The sequence below is a fragment of the Panthera pardus genome, unplaced genomic scaffold (genome assembly GCF_024362965.1).
Source record: "Panthera pardus isolate Hobbes unplaced genomic scaffold, ASM2436296v1 HiC_scaffold_11, whole genome shotgun sequence".
NCBI classification, from domain to species: Eukaryota; Metazoa; Chordata; class Mammalia; order Carnivora; family Felidae; genus Panthera; species Panthera pardus.
Genome location: NW_026526666.1, coordinates 63,129,229 through 63,152,540, shown reverse-complemented (window position 1 = coordinate 63,152,540; position 23,312 = coordinate 63,129,229). Strand labels below are relative to the sequence as shown.

Below are 23,312 nucleotides of genomic sequence, written 5' to 3'. Positions count from 1 at the left end.
CTATACTGGATTTAGTCCTTGAGGGTAAGATGACTTGTTCAATAATACCTAGTGTGGCAGGGAATAGAGAGACAAATAAATTGTCCCAACCCTCAAATTGCTTAGTCAGTGGTGAAGACAGCCTTATAAATAAGTATGTGCATAAAATGCAGATACAGTGGTAGGAATGTGTCCAGATTACAAAGGACTTAAAAGGGAGTGTGGTCAAAATTTGGTAGGAGAGAGTCAGGAAAGGCCTCATAGAAGACGGGATGCTCGAAAGGAGTCTTAAAATATAAGTAGGTGTTTATCATATGGCTGAGGCAAAAAAAAGAGCATCCCAGGCAGAGGGTGTGAAACACTGCAATTCATTTAGGCAGCTTCAGATAGTTTGCTGTGTAGCTGGAGCAAATTATGAAGCTGCAAAGGATGTCAGGAGCCAAGTCATGTAAGGCCTTTTATGCCATGCTAGAGTTTGGGCTTCTGTAGTTCCATATACTAGAATGATCTCATGTGGAATCCCTAACCTCATTCTAACCATGTAGAAATGCTAGATAAAAAGTCTCTAATACAAGAGCTGAGCTTGAAAGCAAGAACGAGAAATCTTCAGATGCCAGAAAGAGAGAGGAAATTCAAACCCTAAGCTTTAAGTGGGGGCTGAAGCTGAACAGTTTTATGAAACTAGATATAATGTTTGGGGTGTGAAGTTTTAGGGCCGGTGTGGGGCCTAAGGCCTCAGGCTAATAATTCCCACTTCAAGCTGGGAGCCAAAACAGGTCTACCATGTTTGTGAAAAATGAACTAGAAAAATTCCATCCACAAGTCCAAGGCAATAGCATGAAAGTGATGATCTTCTCAGGGGTTTTGGATGGAAAAAGAATTGACTATAATAAATTAGAACCCCATACTTACTACTATGCGTGGTTTTAAATTTACACTCTTAGCAAAGCAGGAAAAAAGTGAACATAACTGGCATAGATCAGAGAAATCCAGAGGCTTTGGCCAAGGCAAATGTGAGATTTCCTGTTAAAACACCTCACACCCTAGGACACCAGATCCCCATGGAAATAGTCTCCATTAAAGATGAACTCATGGTCAAAATTATCCAGAGGGAGAATGAGCAGATAGAGATAAATAATAGCATTTCTACCCCAAGAAGTGGCAATAAGGGCACAACCTGAAAGAGATCTTAAATATGTGAATTTTATAACGAAAAGATGAGATACTGTAAGAAAAAACCAAAAGACTATGAAAAGAAATTGGGTAGATTTTGAGGAAAATATTAAGTTGTCCTATGAAAAAATTATTCCTTGATGGAGACATGGAACAGGTTAAAAGTAGACAAGCCATAGCTACAGAGAGTAATAGTGGATTGGAAGCTTGAGGCGAGGAAATCACTTAGAATTCATTCCAGAGAAATAGAGAAAAATATGAAAGAACAGTTAAGGTACACGAAAGGATAGACAAGTCATTTATATTTCTAGTAGGGATTTCTGAAGCCGAAGCTTGTGAGGAGGATACTGATACAGATTTCATAGAGCATATGTCTTAAAAAGTATAATAATGAACACTGTAATGATAGAAATAGAATGTATAATTTGCCAACCGTAAAGAAAAGATCAAAGAAAACTCAAGCTGTTACAAAGATAAGAAAGGAAAAGTAAAAGAAGCAAAGAGGAAGTATATCCAGTTATATCAGTAATCATAATAAATGCAAGTGGCTTAACCATGCCTGTTAAAAGATAGAGATTCTCAGATTGGATGGGGAATAGGGGCAAAATAAAGCAACCATAGGCCATTTAAAGCATAGTGACCCAGAAGAGTTAAAAGGCAAGGGATGGAAGACGATGTTGACTATGTCACAGGCAGGAGTTCATCCTAGCAATGTTTACAACAGGAAAAATGTTGGGTGGGGTGACCCTAAATATCCATTAGGGGAATAGATTTTAAAATTCTAAGACATTTGTGTGTAAAAATAATGGAATACTATCCATTACTATTAAGTGGATCAACTGCGTTTATGTATATGAGTATGAATGAATGGAGAAAATATATTGAGTGAAAAAAAGCCTTTTGCAGAATGATATGATATTTATACTTTACATCTTCTTCCTATTGAAAATATCCCCTTAACTGGCTTCATTTATTTATTTTGCATACCATATACCACTGACAGTATTGTTTTGTATTGTAGCAGATCATAACAAAGAACTTGTCTCCCTTCTGGCTAAAGCACCCCAAGGCTGAGAACAAAGCAAAGTGTTCCCAGATGAGTTTCTAGACTATGCAGAAATTGTGAAGGCGGTACATGAAGACCAGTTTCGGAATCCCGAACCCATCACCTACTCTAGGGCATAAAGAAGGTTGAAATTAAAAGAAGAGAGGAGAGAGAGTTCCCTTGGATATAGTGGGAGGGCTGTGGTATTTTCACTTGGAGAACTTGACCTCTGTACCTGGATCTGGTGGACACAGAGACCAGATCTGTGCCTGGGAAAGACTAAAAACAGAGAGTGGCTGAATGGGAAGGCTGTTAACCCTTAGAATTCTTCAGGGCAAAGATGAGGATATAGCAGAAAAAATGTGAGCTGGCCTGGAGTTGATTTAAAGGGGTTAAGTTCACAAGGATCATTGGAAGGTCAGTGGGACCCCCACAGAGAGCGTGTGTAAAGTGGTTTGCCGAAAACTGGGAGCTTGCGGGGAGTTGGACGTGGCTGGCTAGAAGAGGCATTGCCAACACTACAGGGATGGCAAGTGAGGTCTCAACAATGGGGGCTCTCCGAGGAACCACAGAAACACCTCAAAAGAAAAAAGAGTCTGCTTTCCGAATCTGCCAAGTCTAGAGAGCACACTAAAACCGGACTAGTGTAGTATCACAAAAGAGGAGAAGGCTTTTCCTGTCCCTTACCTCTCCTCCTTTTCCCAGCTTCAAACCTGGAAGGGTCAGAGGCCAAAGCAAACAAGCAGATGGGGGAAGGGGAAGCAAAATGGCGAGAGGAGTCAGACCTCTCCCACCATGGGCTGCTAGGTTGGAAGCAGACCCCAGCCAGGGAAGGAAATTGAGATTTTGTTGTTGCTTTTTATTGAACTATAACCTGTATATAGAAAAGTGAACAAATCACGAATGTGCATCTTGACAGATTTTCACGAAGTGAACACACCTGTGTCACCAGTATCCAGATCAAGAAACAGAACATTACCAGAATCCCAGAAGCCCTCTGTGCCCCCTTTCTTTCCCTAATTGGGCCTACCTCCCCGGGGAAATAACCATCCAAGACAGTATTTTTTTGTAATTATGAAAGCAACTTTATTATTTTGTCTTTCAGTTTAATTTTTTTAATTCTTAGTTGAAATAACTTCAGAACTACGAAAAAGTTGCAACAGAGTACAAGGAACTTCCTCATCCCCTTCACCCAGATTCCTTAAGTGTTCATATTTTACACCAAATGGAGAGATGCATATCAACTTGAAGGTGGTGATTTCTCTTAGAAACAGGAGAGAAATGAGTTTAGTGAAGGGTGTAAGGAGACAAACTTTAGAATGTTTTGTTATTTTATGGGAAATGGCAAAATGTTAACTTTTTTTCAGTTATAAATAGTTACTCTGTACCTTATTATGTGTTTCAGAGTTTTAAAAACTTTTCAAACAAGAGAGTTTGACTTTTATCATCTAGGAAGTGGGGAGCTGTTGAAGTATGCTTTTTATTGTTGAAATAAATATGCCTTTATGGCTTCTTTGCTTTCTATCCTTGCTTGTGAATGAAGACACTTAAGTGAGCTATAAGGTTGATTCACCTTAGTATCATTTTTCTTTTCTTCTCATCCTTATTGCCTCTCTCTGCTAAGTGCCCAGCAGTGTCTGACATGGTGAGATTAAAACTTGCACTTTTCCTAATAGATGTAACTCTCTTCCTCATTTGCAGTAAGCGGGACCTGCTTTTAAGCAATTACCCATCATTTGGGGCCATCACGTACTGTGCTTTGGTTCAGGTCATAATCAATAATTCATATGTCAATAGGAGCCCCATTAACTCAGGTGAAGGCAGATGTTTTTCTAATGAAAATGTTCCATTTCCAAATGACTTTTCTTTTTCCCAGAGAGTTGTGGTTATAGAAGACATAAAAAGGTGGAAAACTACGCTGGAGCTTCCTGGTCAGACCAGAGAGAATCTAGTTGAAGCTTTACGAGAATTAAAGAAGAAAATACCCTCCAGGGAAGTGTTAAAATCAACAAGGATAGGTATGTTCTTCTGAATTTTATGAAAAGTGCTTATATTTTGTCTCTTCTTCCTCTCTTCCCTGCCTCAAACATTAAGTTATCTATCATATCAGTGCCTCTCAGACTGTCCGTGGTGAAGGACCATTGTTTAAAAAATTCTCCATTGGTTGCAGACCAATACTTCTATAACACATAATAAAAATTTCCAGAAAAATAAAATTAAAATATACAAAATACAAGCCACACTTCTTCTTCTTTCTTCTTTTTTTTTCTTTTTCTTTTTTTTTTTTTAGATTCAACAGGTACAGAATTACTCCGTCAAATTGCTATTAAAGTTTCTTAATGCATACTTCAGTTTCTGTACTTACCTCATAGACTGGTAACCAGCAGTGATCTAGGGATAACATTTTGAGCGCGTTTGACGCAAGATGTGTAGAAATGAATGAGACATGGTTTGTCACCTCAAGGAACTTGAGGTTTGGTAGGAGAAACAAGCGTGTAGGCAATGAGGAGCAGAAAATATTATAGGTTATAAATAAAAACGTATAAAGAGTATCCTGGATATCATTGTACTCTGTACAAGGTACCTGCTGGCACAAAGGACAGAGCAGTCACCTACATCTGGGGAATTCAGAAAAGATTTCATAGAAGAGATGACATTTCTGCTAAATCTTGACAGTTAAATCTTAGCTTTTCTGTCTTGAGCAGAAATAACTTGCAGAGTGTGGTTTGTAAAAACAAAATGATGGCAACATTTGCCGCTACATCCTTTATTACAGCATTGAGATGTTTAAAAGGTAAGTCAGGGACTACGTTGAATTGCCATTTTAGTACAGTACACAACTGTGAATAATATGTAAGGGAGGGCCAACATGTGTTCCTCAAGCTGCTCCCAGCTCCCTAGGGAGTCCAGGGTAGTCATTCACAGCTGCTGTTCTTGCCCTCGCCAGTGCAACCAATGCCTTCTCTGCCTCCCCTTGACCTCTTGTTCATGGGAAGCAAAAGAGAGAGCAGCTTCAGACTGGCGCTAACAGCTGGCAAGAGCTGTGTGGAATCCCCCAGAGGGCCCCCCAAGAGTCTCGAGAGTTGCACCCCTGTAATATAAACCAGAATCTGAGAAAATTAGATGCTTAAAGAACATAAAACCCCATCATTACAGCCAAGGAGATTCTCCCATCTGCTGCTGGATTTTCTCTTTATAAGTCATGGTCACTAGAGGGCAATAAGACCATTCATATGAGCCGATAAGGTATTTCCACCAGTAGAGGGTACTAGTGATTAATATTTTGTGACATGTATATATGTACATATGTGTATGTGTATGTTCATATTTAGGCACACACCACAAATGCCATTTCTGCCCAGATCATAAATATCAACGGAATAGGCTGGAATTGTCCCACAAACACAGACCAGATGATCATTTAAAAATATATATTTCTGTTTATGGGGTGCCTAGCTGGATCAGTCAGTAGAGCAGGTGACTCTTGATCTTAGGGTTGTGAGTTCAAGCCCCACATTGGGCACAGAGATCAAGTAAAAAAAAATTATTTGTCCTTCGAGTACAATTGCAAGTGTGCTTTTAAGAATGGGTGTGTCTGATGTTCATAGATTTCAATTCAAGGATCATAATGAAACCATAACAAGGAGGCTTAACTTAGGAGGAGCTGGAAATTATCCAACTTTTGATTCCTGACCTTACCCTAAGCCCTCCCTAAACCTGAGGTTGTATGGAATATAGGGGTTTCTTGGTTCCTTTGTAGTTACTTCAGTTGCTAGGCTGAAGATTCATTTGGATCATTGCCTGAAAATGTCTCCATTCTTCTACCTTTAGCCTCCTGCCTGTCCATATCCTGTGGGCTAAAAGGGACAAATATTTACTGACTACTTTGTGCTAGGAACTGCGCTGGCGTAATAATAAAGGAGACAGATATTGTCCTCTCCTTTTTGGATCCTGCAGTCTAATGGAAGGACAGACAGTTTAATAAGAGTTATCATACAGTGTGATGAGTGCTCTGATGATGGGTAGAAGCTAGCCAAAGGAGTATATGCATTGGGAGTAGAGAAGAAGGTGTTGAAGAATGTGTTAGATAGTGGGTAACGTGAGCTTTACAGAGGACTGGAGGGGGGAGAGAACATGATGCATTCCAGAAACTAAAAGTTTGGTGTGTGTGAAATGTAATAAACGGGAAAGTGTGGCAAGAAATGAAACTGGAGAGGCAGTCTGGACCAGATGGAAGAGGCTCTTTGTAAGCCTGTTTGGTCTTAGTGTGTGTATTAGTTGTCTATCCCTGTGTAAAAATCACCCCCAAATTTAGCAGCTTAAGCTTTTGTTATCTCACATAGTTTTTCTGAGGGTCAGGAATCTGGAAGCTGCTTATTTGGGTGGTTCTGGCTCACGGTCCTTTAAGAGGTTGCAGTCAAGCTGTTGGCTGGGGCTGCAGTCATCTGAAAGTTTCACCAGGGCTTGAGGATCTCACGATGGCTCATTCACTGAACTGCTGGCAGGAGGCCTCAGTTCCTCATCACATGGGCCTCTTCTTATGGCTGCTTATGACACGGCAGCTGACTTACCCAGAACAAGAGACCCAAGAGAGAACAACCAAGATGGATGCCACAGCGTGTTTCATTATCTAATCTTGGAAGTGGCAAGGTATCGCTTCTGTCACCGAGACCAACCCAGGTAAAATTTGGGAGGCAACTGCATACAGGTTATGAACACCAAGAGGTAAGGATCTTTGGAGGCTATTAGTAGATTGGCTACCACAATATGTATTTCTTTTTTTTTTTTTTTTAATGTTTGTTTATTTTTGAGAGAGAGAAAGTGCAAACAGGGGAGGGGCAGAGAGAAATGGGGACAGAGTATCTAAAGTGGGCTCTGTTAACAACAGAGAGCCCAGTGTGGGGCTCAAACTCATGAACCATGAGATGACCTGAGCTGAAGTTGGATGCTCAACCAACTGAGCCACCCAGACGCCCCCAAAGTGCTTCTCTTTCATTATTCCTTCATTTTTGGATTCTACAATTAGAAGTATGTTTAGACCTTTTATTTTCCATACCCCTTAGCTTGTCTGTCATAATCCTATCTCCTTATCCCATAGAATTCCAGTAAATTTCTTCAGATATATATCTTCCAAGTCATTAATTCTCTCTTCAGCTCACTCTAATCAGCTGTTGAACCCATTCACTGAGTTTTTTGTTTCAAAAACTGTTTTACATTTTTATAAAATTTCCCCCCAATCTCTTTTAAATATTGTTTGTACATCCTTGTGATAGTGCCTTTGATTTCTTTAAATATTAATGTATGGTTCTTCTGTATACTTCATCTGACTATTCTAATATTTATAGTCCTTGGGGGTTTAAATCTTTGTTTCTTCTAAGTCTTATGGTGCTTGCCTTTCCATGTGCTCGTTGATGTTTAATTGTGAGCTCATTCTTTTCTTTTAATCCATGGAAATTCTGTGGGGTTAAGTTGGAGCTTATCTCTAGAGGGGATTCACTTTTTTTTTTTTTTTTCTTTCTGCCAGTAGTCAAGGACCACTTCTTACCTGGAATACTTTAGCACACCTTGCAAAGATCCCAGCCCAGTATCAGAGTCCAACTAACCGGTTAACTCTCCCACTTCACCATGGGCCCAAAGCTAAGTATTTTAGTAACATCGCTGTAACATCACCCCTTAGGATAACCCTACTTCTTTAACCTCTGTCTACTTTTTTTGAGGGAATGAAGTCACTTTTGTCCAGAATTTATCTAGTGTATTGCAGTGCAAGGGTAGCTTTAGTCCATCGTAAAGCCTGAGTTCTTAAGGATAAAAAGTGGTTGCATCGAAGTGTTTTGAATGGAGGAGTGACATATTCAGATTTGCGTTTTAGGGAAATCTGTCTACCAGAAGAGTGTTGGAGAAAAGCAAACCTAGAGGCAGGGAGGCCAGTTAAGATGCAATTGAAATGTCTGGGTGAGAAATGAGAGTGACCTGGATCGGATAGTCATTGTGGGTATGGAGAAGTGTGGTTGGAATCAAGAGATTAAAATCCGAAGGATGTAGACATTGATTGGATGTTGGGAATGAAGATAAAGGAATGAAGGTTGAAGCCCAGACTTCTCATATGGGCAAATTGGTGGATGGCAGTACCACTTATTACCATAGAGATGGGGGGAATAACAAGTTCCATTTTAGACTTACTGTATTTGATATACTGTGGGGCATCCAAGAGGAAATGTCCAACAAGATGTTAGATGTACAAGGCTGAAGCTAAGGAGAGACTATAAATATACACTTGAGATTCATCATCAGCATATAGCTAGAAACCGAGGCAACAGAAATAATAAGCTTGCCCGGGGAGAGTATATAAGAAAAGCTAAGAGCCAAGTCCAAAATCCTGAGGCACACCAGTATTTAAGAGACTTGTAGAAGGAAACTGTGAAGGTGTGACCAGGAAAACAGGAGGGAATGCTGTCATGCAGTGGGAAGGAGTGGGCATTTGCTGGGGGGGGGGGGGGGGGGGGGGGTAGTGTCAGTATGTCCATTGTTGTCAAAGGGCCAAATAAGCTAAATCTATTAGATTTTGCAAAGTAAGGTCATTAACAGTTTTGATGAAGACAGCTTCAAAGGCAAGGTTAGGAGCAGAAACGGGAAGAGTAAGGAAGAAGTAAGGAAATGAAACTGGCCATTTTAAAAAATTTTGTATTGAAAGAAAAGAGAGGCAGCAGTATCAGAAAAGAAATGTGGGATGGAAGAAAGTTCTGACTTTTGGAACAGGAGAGAAGCCAGCCTGCGGAGTGACAGGTTCATAGAGGGAACCTGGTCTGGGCGAACGGACTGGGCTTAGCAGGGACTGACTGTGGAAGTGATAGGGAATGAGGATGCCAACATGCCTTTCGCTTTGTTACCCTCTCCTCCAGCTCATCCTATCTGCCCTCAGACACACTCAGATCTTCCCCTTTAACTGTCTGCTGCGTCTTCCAGGCACCTGTTTCTCTTTTATAGCCAAATTCCTTTAAAAATGATTGATACGCATTCACAACTCCCATTCCCGCCCCTCCCATTCCTTCATTAAACCCTTTCCATCCTGGCTTCTCCTACACCACTCTTCTTTCCTCACAGGACACGAGTGATTTCTTTCTACCCAGATCCAATACTCTTGTCTCATTTCTTATCTTCCCAGATCTGTGAACTTGAGACCATTGATTACTCTCTTTTCTGTTGACATAAATGGCACTGAACCTGTTGCCCATTCTGTGTCTGTTATTTTATATGTTTATTTCTTTCATATGCCTTATCTGACTTTATAATTAGCTCATTTTTTGGCTTGTTTGTCTTTTATTTCCTAAATTGCGGCTCTGTGCCTGCAGGACCATGCTATTTTATTCACCAGTGCTTTTCAAGCATTAGTGTGGCATATAGCAGCAGCTCAGGATACGTTCATCAAATCAGTGAAAACCACAGGGTCAAGGATTCCCTCCATGGCTCTTTCTAGCTTTGTATATCCTGTTTCTTGCCCTTCTCTCTTTCTTCAGTCCTTGTCCCTTTCCCCAAACAAAAGGGACTTTAGAGTACCTACCCAAAGAGCTTGTCCACTTCAGCTTAACTGAGGCCTTATTTCAGGTAATTCTTGGGCATATATATCTCCTAGCCTGATTCATTTTTGAATCTTAGACTTTTAGAAATGTTCCAGTTTATATTCCTGCCATTTTCTTAAAATCTTACTAATTTAATGGGTAAAAATAGCATCTTGTTTTTCATTTGCTGCATAGAATGAATTGTTTTCTGTGTTTATAGGCACTCTCTTCTTTTCTTTGTGAATTGTATTCTTTGTTTACTGTTGAGATCTTTTAATTTTTGTTATCTATTTCTGAATTCTATAAATGTCAATGTTGTAACACTTTTAAATCCATTTAGCTACTTGAATTTGTAAAGAAGGAAACTAAGACCCAGGAAGATGAAGTGACTTATCCAGGGCCACTTAGTGAGGTTAGCACTAGCAATGTAATGAGAACCCAGGTCTCTTGGGGCAGCATTCTTTCCTGGTTAGCAGACAGACTGTCATTGTGCCCTGGACCCCAGCCATATGTGCCTTTATTTTATTGGAGCATTTCTATGGGTTCTGCCATCTGCTCAAACTTACCTCTTTTAAGTCAGAATTTAGTGCCATTTCTTATGTACCCCAGTTGAGAGTTTTCTCCTTGTATTCCCATTTTAGTCAGCATCTCTTGGATTTTGCTCTGACGTAAACTCTCTTAGGTAGAAATGTCCAACAGGCAATCGGAGATGTGGGATTGAAGTGCAGATGAGAGATTTAAGACTAAAAATACATGTTTGGAAGTTCATCTGCCTGGAAATATTTGCTTAAAGTCACCTAAGTGGATGAATTCTCTGAGTAAAAGAACAGATTAAAGGGGTGAAGGATTGAACCTGAGCGAATGTCTGTGGAGGGGAAGTGGGAGGAGGAAGAGGAACCAGTGAAGAGGTAGAGGTGTAATTAAGAAGGAGGAGGGAGAGAGCCAGGGCAGTACAGTGATGTGCAGGCCCAGGAGGAGAGTGTTTTAGGAGGCAGGAGAAATGTGTGCCCTCACTATTCTCAAGTGGTCTGGGAAGTCGAGGGCTGGCTGGACAAAAGCCTTTGGACCTAGCACTTAATTAAGGGCTCTGTGACTGGATACCTTTATTATAGAGGAAATAAGTGGGCAAGGAGTACTGGGTAAATGTCTCGTAAGGCCGTAGAGTGAGCAAGCATGCTCCCCTTTTTTCATATTGTATACACGAATATTCTGGGGAAAGTTTTATGTCAGTCCTATTGATCTGATTTCAGAGACGTCTTACTTTCATTCACGACTGGTTAACAACAGCAAAAAACCCTGTACTTCCAAAGTACTTTCCGATCTATGATCTCATTTGATCCACTTAACGGTGTGTGAGGGAAACGTTATGATTTTCTCCGTTTTACAAATGGGAAACTGAAGCTTAGAGAGTTTGAAGGAACTTGCCCTAGGTCAGAAAACCAAATAATAAGTGACAAAGCTCTGATGTACTTACGCCATGTCATGCCACCTCTTGAAACCTAAAGACGCACCTTTGTCCCTGGTGAACTCTTACTTTTCCTTCACTTGAGACCCAGATGAAACAGTCTTCTATGTGAAGCTAAAAATGTTTGTTGGATGAATAAGTGAGTTAGTGAGTGGGTCAATGAATGGGTGTGCGATTTAACTTGATAAAGGTTATGGAATAAGTTAGTGGTAAAGACCTTCCAAATGACCTTTTCTTTTCGATTTGTCCCATAGATTGTCACTGCTTCAGCAATCTTGAAGTACTTATAGATTCCTGTATTCATTTTCCATTGAATGGTGCCATGACAAAGTGCCACAAAATTAGTGGTTGAAAACCTTGAAACACAGATTTATTTATTATCTTATAGTTTTATAGGTCAGAAGTTCAGGACAAGTCTCATTGGGTAAAATCAAGGTGTTGACAAGGCTGTCTTCCTTCCTGGATATTCTAGGGGAGAATCTGTTTCCTTGCCTTTTTCTACTTTCTAGAAGCACCTACATTCTGTGGCTCATGGTTCCCTTCCTTCATCTGTAGAGCTGGCAGTTGTGGGTCGAATTCTTACACTTACCTCCCCAACATAAGCCTTCTGTCTCTTCTACTTTTAAAGACCCATGTGAGTATATTGGGCCCACTTAGATAATTAAGGCTAATCTCCCCATCTCAGGGTCCTTAACATTAATCTCATCAAAGTCCCATTTTCCATGTGAGGTAATATATTCACAGGTTCTGAGGATTAGGGCATGGATATCCTTGGGAATCATTATTTTTCTTACCACAGCCCTTAAATTATGCCATGCTGTTTCAGGTTCTATGTTCTCGTTCACTGTACTTCTCATGTGAGTCCTGTCTTCTTGAGTCATTGTCGAGACTCAAGACGAGAATTACCTCTTTTCATGGTGTTCCCCTTTGCCAGCTGAATTGACTCCTCTGTCCTTTTGACCCCCCTGGGTTTCCACTTCAATACTGTCTTAGGACCCTGGAACTGCCTGTAATACTTCCGTATTTTGTTTTGTTTAGGTGTCTTCTCCTAGGCTTAGACCTACCTGGAGCTCCTTGAGTACAGGATTGTCTTATTCAGCATTCTATCCCAGGGTCTAGCACAAGACCTGGTATATACTTTGTATTCGGTAATGTTTGCCAAATGAGCAAAAAGACTGCTTCCTGCAGGGAATTCGTCTTAACAATGTGTTGGGATGCAGAAACCCCCTACCCTTAAACCTAGGGGACTGGACTTAGATCATAAGACCAGCCAGGGGCACTGCTTGCTTTAAAACATAAACTTCATGGAGCACATAATGACTTTGCAGATCATAAACTTCCTTGATGTAGCTACTGACCAACTTGTGACCTTGGGGTAAGGTCACAGAGCCTCATATTTTTTCATCTCAGTCAGGAGGAGGTAGGACTGTATCATTACCAGAGACAAGAGTATAGGATTAAAGCGTGAGCTCTGGAGCCACTTTGCCTACATTTGAAACCTGGTCCTGCTTCTTACTTGTGGTGTCCCACAAGTCACTTAATTTCCAGTTCCTTAGTTTCTTTACCTGTAAAATGGTGAATCCTAACAGCACCTACCTCATAGTGTTGTTCCAACGCTTAAGTGAGTTAAGGTAGGTAAAGCATTTAGCACAGTGACTAACTGTCATCATTGTTACCATGAAATTCCCTTTATGATCTAAAATTTGTTATTTTGTCTTTTTTTTTTTTTTTTTTTTTTTTTGTCCTAGAAGATTTCCTAGACCCCCTCTCTTCTCTTTTCCTGCCCCGGACCGACTACCTTTCCTGCTGTCACCCTCTTGGTGACAAATCTTGGATCTTCCTGGGCTCCCTTACAGTGCTACCCTTCCCGGAAGGGCTTGGCTGGTGTTGGCAGTACCTCCTGACCAGTCTGGGTGGGGTTCCTATGGGGCATCTGTGAGGTATACTGCCTCCTACAGGCCAGAAGCAGTGACCCCACTGGCCTGGCCTGAGAGTCAAAGCCTTTTGCCCTTTGGCCACCTCTTAAGACCTGTGCTCTTCTGATTTGGGAATATCCAGAAGGTGAACTACATTATATCAAACACTCCCCATGTGCCAGTCCCTAATACAGAGAAGTACAGGGTATAAGCGGCTAAGTGTGCAGGCTCTGGAGTCAGGCTGTGTGTGTTCACATCCTGGCTTATACACTTACTGGTTGTGAGGCCTTGGGCAAGTTACTTTGCTGAGCTTCCTTTTCTCATTTGGAAAAGGAGATAGAATAGTTTTTACTTCGTTGTTCAGTTATAAAAATGAAATAACTACATAATGAGGATAATTCATATACAATCTGGAGTAGGAAGAATTCTTAACAATGAGTAAGAATTAGAAACTTTTCATTTTCCCAGTGCCTTTGGATTCCATTCTTTGTAGTATAGTTCCATTATTTTGTTTGCAGTTGTGTGATTTTCCCAATCAACTGCATCCATATTCAAATGTTAGTACAAAAGCAATTTGAAAGCCAAATGTAAGTGGTTTTTATTTAACTGTTTGATTCAGTTCAGCAAACACTTATTGTGCTAGTCACTATGCCAAGAGCTGGCAATATAACTTGGAGTGACGTATGGGGTCCTGCCCTCAAGATGTTTACAGTTTAGAGGGGAAGGTGGGTATTTAAACCTTGTAGACAGAGGGAACAGTGTGAGCTAAGGCACAGAAATGTAAGAAAGCCAGACAGCCTGACCCAAAACAAGGACATGCAAGTTGCTCTCCTTAGCCAGAACTTAGCTCATGGAGGCAAAGGGGTAGGAGGGCTGGGAGGGAGGAAAGAGGGCAAAAAGGTGAGAGGTAAGGCCGGGGAAGTTCCAAGTCATCGAGAGCTTGGATGTTATACTTAGGAATTAATTTAAGAGCAGTGAGGAGAGCCATTTAAGGACTTTTGGTAAGGGAGTAATGAGATCACATTGTGTTTGTAAAAGGTTATTTTGACTTCAGTAATGAGATTGAGTTGGAGAAGACCAAACTGGGGACAGAGATTGGTTAGTACATTTTTGCAGTAGACCTGTGGAGAGGTGATGAGGACCTGGATTAAGGTAGCAGTGAGGAAGAAAAGGGAAAGATACAAAAAATGTTAAGGAGCCCGAAATGATGGGTGAGTGGTGGTGCTGTTGTATGACAAGTACAGGAGGGACAAGTACAGGACACTGAGGGGGGATAATAGTGAGTTCCATTCTCCATTTAGAAATGTTGAGTTAGAGGTACTTGCAAAATAAACAAGTGGAGGTGTCCAGTAGGAGACTGGTGTCAGTGGGAGCCTTTGGGCTAATACTTGGGAGTCATCTGCTTGCAGATGGTAGTTGGACCACAGGAGTGGGTAAGATTCCTCAGGGAGAGCAGGTGGAGAAAGAAGAGAAGAGACCAAGGACAATGCCCCAGCTTGGGTTCACTGATAATTAAAGTTTGGGTAAGGCATATGCAGCCAGCAGAAGAGAGAGAAAGAACAGTAACAGGTGGTGTCTCAAAAAGTGGTGGAAGAGAATATTTCAGAAGACAGAAAACAATATCAGAGGCCACAGAGGCATCAAGTTACATCAGGATGGAGAAGGTCCATTGGATTTGACAAGCAGAGGGACGCTGTTTGAGGGACTTCGGCATCTTCATTGCTCACATGTAAAGCCTGATCAACAGTGTCTTTCTTGGAGAGAGAAAGGGATAAGAAGGGGGACACATGAAGAGAAGGATCTGTGTTCCGAAGAAACCGGAATGCACCTCTAGTACAACACAACCATGCCGTTAGGATTGCGTACAGGCTGAGCCAACCCATGAGACTGAGCTGAACTGCACAGATGCATTCAGTCGTACGACTCAGAGGAGACCCCAGTTAATAATTTCATTATAAATTCTTTAGACTTTGTCCCTGCATATAAACAAATATGTGTGCTTATATGTATACACAAATATAATTGTGAAAGTAAATATTGGCTCATGCTGTGCGTGCTCTTCTGAGAACCTGAGTAAAGTAATCATCTTTCCATGTTACTACATGTAGAGCTATTCCAGTCTTTAATGGCTGCAAAGTATTCGTTGTTCAAGTGGACTATAATTTATTTAACAAATTGGACCCTGAATGATGAACTTCTCATTGTTCCTAGCTTTTCACTATCACAGTACCTATAAGGGTATTTTTGCACACGTATCATCTTTGTACACTTTGGCAGAGTGAGTGTAGGTTAAATTCCAAGGACTGTGTCTTACTTGTTTCTCTTTGTGCTAATCTTTCTATTTCACAACGTTGTACATTTTCCCCTTTCGTTCACATTTTCTCACGTATTTTAGTAAAAATACATTCTTTATATGGGTGTTTCATTCCACCAACATTCACTGGACACCCACTCTGCCAACCCCTACCTTCTGCCACTGTGTTCTCTGCTGGAGAGACAAAGATGGACATGTCACAGCTCTTGCCCTGAAGCTGTCTTTGGTGGGCAAGAGAGATAGCTGATCAGATGATTACAACTTACTGTGACAATTATTGTGAACAGAAGCACAAGGTGCTAAGGAAGCACAGGGGAGGAGAGGCACCAACCAAGACTGGGGGGTGTTAGGAAGACTTCCTGGAGTAGGGGACTCCTAAACTGAGTCTTAAAGGCAGAAGGGAAGTTAACCAGATAGAGGGAAGCAAGAGTATTCCAGGCAGACTGAATGTTCATTGGAAAGTAGGTGGGAGGAGACAGATTGTGAAAGGACTTGTGTGACAAGATATGAGTTTGGATACAGGATTGAAAGCTGTAAGTGGAGGAGTGAAATGGTCAGATTTATGTTTTAGAAAAAATATCCTGAAAACAGAAAACAGTTAAGTTTTGGGGTGCCTGGGTGGCTTAGTTGGCTAAACGTCCAACTCTTGATTTCAGCTCAGATCATGATCATGAGTTCATGAGTTCGAGCCCCACATCGGGCTCTGCTGAACCTGCCTGGGATTCTCTGTGCCCCTTGCCTGCTCGCTCCCTCTCTCTCTCCCTCTCTCTCTCAAAATTAAATAAATACACATAAAAGAAAGAAAGAATAGTTAGGTTTTAAAAAGGCCACTCTGGCTGCAGTGTGGGAGATGCCATTAAGGGGTTTGAAACTTAGGCAGAGAAGCCAGTTGGGGCTGTTGGAATCAGAGATGACATGCCCGAAGACAGGGTACCCCACTCTTGTTAATCTTTTGCTAAGTGGTTTATGGTTTTACTTATTTAAGCAGAATCTCTCCCTAATGTATTCAGACTAGCTATTGCAGATGTAAGAAAGCAATTGATTTTTTTAAATATAGCTAATATTTGTCTACTTTTTAAGTGTTTAAAAATTTTTTTTATCATTTATTTATTTCGAGAGTGAGTGTGAATGGGGGAGGGGCAGAGAGAGAGAGAGAGAGAGAGAGAGAGAGAGAGAATCCCAAGCAGCACACAGAGCCTGACACAGAGCTTGAACCCATGAAACCATGAGATCGTGACCTGAGTTGAAGTTGGGTGCTCAATCAACCAAGCCACTCAGGTGCCCCTCTACTTTTTGTTTTTATTTTTTATTAAAAACAATTTTTTTTAATGTTTATTTATTATTGAGAGACAGAGAGACACAGAGTGTGAGCAGGGGAGGGGTAGAGAGAGGGGGAGACACAGAATCTGAAGTAGGCTCCAGGCTCTGAGCTGTCAGCACAGAGCCCGACGTGGTGCTTGAACTCACGATCTGTGAGATCATGACCTGAGCCGAAGTCAGTCGCCCAACCAACTGAGCCACCCAGGTGCCCCTACTTTTTAAGTTTTTAAATCTAAGTGTTTAGTTGATTTCTTTGCTTTTCTGTGTAATTATTTTTGAGTACTTTTGCATATTGATATATTTTTGATCCTTTCCCTCTTTTTCCATTTTTATTATGCACATCTCAAACATACATAAAAATAAAGAAAATCATAGAACACACCCCCATATGCCCTTCGCCCAGATTCAGTAACTGTTAGGATTTGGTCCTGGGGCACCTGGGTGGCTCAGTCAGTTAAGTGTCCAACTCTTGGTTTTGGCTCAGGTCATGAGCTCATGGTTTTGTGAGTTTGAGCCCCGCCTTGGGCAGTTCTGCTGGCAGCGTGGAGCCTGCTTGGGATTCTCCCTCTCCCTCTCTCTCTCTGCCCCTCCCCCACTTGCACTGTCTCTGTCTCTCTCAAAATAAACAAATTAAAAAAAAATTTTTTTTAAAGATATGGTCCCACTTACTTCATCTTTCCTTTTTTCGTGTTTTTGTGCTGTTGCTGAAGTATTTTAAAGCAGAATCCCAGACCTCTTATTATTTCAGCTCTACAGACTTCAGTACGCATCTCTGAAAATTTCCTATATTTTTCGGATACAAATTTTCTTTTTTTAATTTTTTTAAAATTTATTTTGAGAGAGAGAAAGAGCAAGCAGGGGAGAGGGGCAGAGAAAGAGAGGGGAAGAGAGAATCCCTAGTAGGCTCTGCGCCATTAGCACAGAGCCCAGTGTGGGACTTGAACTCACAAACCATGAGATCATGACCTGAGCCAAAATCAAGAGTCGAAAGCTTAACTGACTGAGCCACCCAAGCACCCCAGATACAGATATTTTCTTACATAACCACAGTTCCATTATCATTCCTAACAAATAGTAATTTCTTGGTATAATTTAATATCTAGTGTATATTCATATTCCTTGTGTATCTCAAAATCTCTTTTAATAGTTGGTTGATTTGTTGCAGTCAGGATTGGAATCACACATTGCATGTGGTAGTTTGAGCTCAAAAGACTCTTAATCTATAGCAGTCCATAACGTTACTCCCTTTAAAAAAAAAAAAAAAAATCAACAAATGAATAAGCAGGAGCACCTGGCTGGCTCAGTCTTCGGGGCATGTGACTCTTGATTGCAGGATCATGAGTTCGAGCCCCACATTGGGTTAAGTGGAGATTACTTAACAAATAAAATATTTAATAAAAAACAAACAAAAACCAGAATCAGACCTGTAAACATAGAGTATAAACCGATGGCTACCAGGGGAGGGGGGGAGTAGAGGATGGGCAAAATGGGTGAAGGGAAGTGGGAGATACAGGCTTCCTGTTATGGAATGACTATGTTACAGGAATGAAAAACCTAGCAGAAAGAATATAGTCAATGGGACTGTCATAGCATTGTATGGTGAGCATAGCATAAGGTATAAACTTGTGGAATCTCTATGTTGTACACCTGAAACTAATGTAACATTGTGTGTCAACTACACTCAAATAAAAACTTAATTATAACACAAAATAAAAATGCCATTGACTATTGAGGAAATCGGGTCTGTGGTCCTGTAGAATGTCCCACATTCAGGATGTGTCTTTTTCCTCCTACTATAATTTAACTTATTCTGCTGCCTCTCATATTTTCTATTAGCCAGATAGCTTTGAATAACTAGTTGGATTCTGGTTCCTCTTTTCTTTGGGAGGAGGGTGCAGGACTACTCATAGGTAGGGCTGTGAAGTGCTACGTCTGTCCGATAGCCGCACTCTTCGGGGCACTAAGATTGATTAGTGGTTCAGGCATTGACAGCTCCTCCCTCCATTATAAATTTCCCCATCAGCCTTTCATCGAATGAGTTCATCCACTGATGCTTGTCACCTGAATGAATTATTTCATCATGGGCTATGAAATTTTTAAAATTCTGTCAATCTTTTCACACTTCTTAGTTGAATAAAGAACATTCCCTCAATAACTAGGGCTATTTGGTTGTTCTGAAATATAATATGTACCAAAAAGACAAGACAAATGCTTAATTCATTTTCTTTTATTGCAATTTTTGAATTGAGGAGTTGGTACTTTAATTGTTCCATTTTAAGTATCTATTGATCATGCTTCTATTTTATGACTTATTGCATTGGCAAGTCTAGTGATTCTCCTGCCATGATTATCTGGTTATCTCAGCCTTTGAGAAATGGGTCTTCCTTTGCACAAGAGGCTTTACATCCTTAGGTATGTAAATGACTTTCTGCATGTCACACATCAGTCCCTCTAGTCCTGTAGTTTTCAGTAGAAAACAGAACAACCTTTCCTTTGGTTTCTCCTCTCTTGTTTCAGGTCACACTGTGAATAAGATGCGTCAGCACTCAGATTCAGAAGTGGCTTGTCTTGCTGGAGAAGTTTACACTGAGTGGAGAACTTTCATTGAAAAACACTTAGATAGACCTTCTATTGAAGTGCGAAGTGACCCCAAAACTGAGACATTCAGGAAAAATGCCCAGAAATTACTCTCAGAAGCCTTGGAATTAGAGGTAATGTCTCCTGGTTGGAATGTGATTCTCTTAGGTAAACGAGCCTCACATTTTCGTAATGATCTTTCATAGTCTTAGTGCTTTGGCTTTATTCTACCTAGGCTTTCTTTCTTTCTTTCTTTCTTTTTTTTTTTTTTATTAAATATAATTTATTGTCTGATTGGTTTCCATACAACACCCAGTGCTCAAAAACCTCTCTGACCTCAGCCGCAGCAATTTCTTACTTGACACATTTCCAAAGGCAAGGGAATTAAAAGCAAAAATGAACTAGTGGGACCTCATGAAGATAAAAAGCTTCTGCACTGCAAAGGAAACATTGAACAAAACTAAAAGGCAACCGACGGAATGGGAAAAGATATTTGCAAATGACATGTCAGACAAAGGGCTAGTATCCAAAATCTATAAAGAACTCCCCAAACTCCACACCCGAAAAACAAATAATCCAGTGAAGAAATGGGCAGAAAACATGAATAGACACTTCTCTAAAGAAGACATCCAGATGGCCAACAGGCACATGAAAAGATGCTCAACGTCACTCCTCATCAGGGAAATACAAATCAAAACCACACTGAGATATCACCTCACTCCAGTCAGAGTGGCTAAAATGAACAAATCAGGAGACTATAGATGCTGGTGAGGATGTGGAGACACGGGAACCCTCTTGCACTGTTGGTGGGAATGCAAACTGGTGCAGCCACTCTGGAAAACAGTGTGGAGGTTCCTCAAAAATTAAAAATCTACCCTATGACCCAGCAATAGCACTTCTAGGAATTTATCCAAGGGATACAGGAATGCTGATGCATAGGGGCACTTGTACCCCAATGTTTATAGCAGCACTTTCAACAATAGCCAAATTATGGAAAGAGCCTAAATGTCCATCAACTGATGAATGGATAAAGAAGTTGTGGTTTATATATACAATGGAATACTACTTGGCAATGACCAAGAGTGAAATATGGCCTTTTGTAGCAACGTGGATGGAACAGGAGAGTGTTATGCTAAGTGAAATATGTCATACAGAGAAATACAGATACCTTACGTTTTCACTCTTACGTGGATCCTGAGAAACTTAACAGAAGACCGTGGGAGAGGGGAAGGAAAAAAAAAAGTTAGGGAGGGAGCCAAACTATAAGAGACTCTTAAAAACTGAGAATAAACTGAGGGTTGATGGGGAGTGGGAGGGTGGGGAGGGTGGGTGATGGGCATTGAGGAGGGCACCTTTTGGGATGAGCACTGGGTATTGTATGGAAACCAATTTGACAATAAATTTCATATTGAAAAAAAACCAAACAAACCACCCGGTGCTCATCCCAACAGATGCCCTCCTCAGTGCCCATCACCCACTTTCCCCTCATCCCCACCCCCCAACTCTACCTGGGCTTTCTTTAAGGATTCTGAATTTGTAAACATTCTGGGAGATAGTATTGCAGAAAGACTAGCAAGACCTGGATTAAAACCCTGGCTCTATTAGGAACTGGTTGTGTCACTGTAGGCAAATCCCTTAATGCTTCTGAGACTTGACTTTTTTATCTGTAAAATGAGTATTATAATTCCTATCACCTATAATTATTGGAAAGATGAAATGAAACACACAAAGAATAGTATATATAGTATGTGATGATTAGAAGTCACTTAACGAGTATTGGTTCCTTCCTACTTAAAATTCTTCCCCTTCCCACTGAAGCAAAAATTCTGGTATGGACTCTGCTATGGACTATCAGTCTATTGAAAAGACACTGCTCCCCCTTTTTTAAAATGTCAGCACTCATACCTTTAGTTCCAAGGCATATAATCAATTGGCAAGACATAATCTCTGTTGTTTCCATAGCTGAGAGTTCAAATGTTAGTAGTTTGAGGTACACCTGGTAGTTTTGCTCATAATCATCAAAAACAAATCTTATAGATCAATTAATATTTTCGAAAAATCAGATGTAACATCCATATTTTTTCCTATTCTTAAGATATCCCTATTAAAATATACTTAAAGAATAATTTGAGAGGCACCTGGGTGGCTCAGTCCATTGAGCATCCAGCTCTGGATTTAGGCTTGGGTCATGATCTCACGGTCACAGCATTGAGCCCTGCATTGGGCTCTGCCTGCTTGCGACTCTCTCTCTCTCTCACTCTCTCTCTCTCCCTCCCTCCCTCCCTCCCTCCCTCTCCCTCCCTCTCCCCCTCCCCTTCTCCCTCTCCCTCTCCCCCTTTCTGCCCTTCTCCTGCTGGCATGTGTACGCACTCACACTCTCTCAAAAATAAATAAGAATAATTTAATATTATTAACAAAAGAAACAATTTCAAAAGTCTGATTTAAACGCTAGGTCTGCATTCTCTGAGAAAATATTTTAACCTTTCTATCTCAATTATACATCTACAAAAGAAAGGTAAATGGACTTGTGGTATGTTACTTTTTAAAAATAGAGTTTTGGGCTTTTTAATACAAACTTATGATAGAAAATGAGAAAATGCAGAAAGGAAAAATAAAATCACCATTGAACTACCATCAGACATAATCTTATTGACATTTTGGTGCATTTTCTGTTTGGTAAATTATTATAGTTCTTTAAATGAATATTGGGCAAGTTAATGATTATACGATATTTATTAAGAGCCAATCATATGCTAAATGTTCCATATGATGCTTTTATTGATTATTTAAATAACCGCCGAAAACTGACGATTATTTACATTTGCATTTTACTTTTAACCTTGATCATTATCAGTGTCATTTTATATATCCTTTTCTATATATCTTTATTTTTTCATGTTTATAATTTTTAATGTCTATTTGATAGTTTAGTAAATTAATATGCTGTAAGTTTGCTTAAGTTCTTCTAAACGAAGTTTTAATATGACTATTAAACCCTTGAAAGAAGAAAAAAATACGAAGACTGTAAGTCTAATTTTCCAGAGTATCGATTAGCCAACAAGGTTTGCTATTTAATATTTTACATAAAGTTTATTTTTTAAATAAGCCAAAATTATTGCAGGAACATAGAGTGTGGGTATATAATATGTAGTTAATGTGGTGGTAAATACCAGTTCCCTGTGGTATCTTTTTAAGTAAATGATAATAATGAAGCTATGCTTGTAAGGATTAATGAGCAGTTTGCCTGCTATATTAAACTCCATAATAATTATCCTTTTAGTTTATCCATTAATTATCCTTTAAATGGCACATCAAGTGGTAAGCACTCAAGTGTTACAAAGCAAAGTTAAAAAAGTGATACATTCGTTAGTGCTTCCCAATGTAATTGGAAAAAATATCAGATTAAGCATAGCTAAATGGTTTTGCTCCCAAAGAATAAATTTTTAAAATTAAAAATGTGCATCTTACCATCTTCCTTCGGCAAAAAAAATCAATCTGTTTTCCTTGCATAATAAACAGCATTTGATAGTATTTTTATCAGTTTGGTATGTCAGAAGATATAAATATAAGCACTTTTATATAAGGTTAACTTCTAGCACCTATCATCATCTGAAATATTTCCATATTAGGGTGAATCAATGAACCATCTAATCCAGTATCTGGTCTTTGACAGTAACCAATGTTGAGTGCATTCAAATCAGACATCAGATCTCCATAAATGTACTCTATCAGCCAGTAGTAAACCATTGGGTAAGTTACTGGCCCAGTGACTAAAAAGCCTTTACAATTTGATCCTAGTATGTGTTCTTGCAAATTCACTCATTACATTTTTGTAGAAAAAAGGGTCTCGTGTTATTTGTTTGGGTCATGTCCTTTAGTAGTGAAAGCCACAGATGAAGAATATACACACACAGCCAAAAGGCGCATCTCTTTATTACTCTACACAGGTCTCGCTTTCCAGATTTAT

At 40.1% G+C, this 23,312-nt stretch overlaps 1 protein-coding gene across 2 annotated transcripts in view; it reads left to right on the top strand.

Moving 5' to 3' along the window:
• TCEANC2 (transcription elongation factor A N-terminal and central domain containing 2) overlaps positions 1 to 23,312 on the top strand; it is a 43,314-nt gene that overhangs the window by 6,747 nt on the left and 13,255 nt on the right. For both annotated transcript variants that reach the window (XM_019449206.2, XM_019449207.2), the window contains exons 3-4: positions 4,074 to 4,215; positions 19,286 to 19,479. In XM_019449206.2, coding sequence (XP_019304751.1) covers positions 4,074 to 4,215; positions 19,286 to 19,479 — 336 coding nt within the window. The remainder of the gene's footprint in view (positions 1 to 4,073; positions 4,216 to 19,285; positions 19,480 to 23,312) is intronic.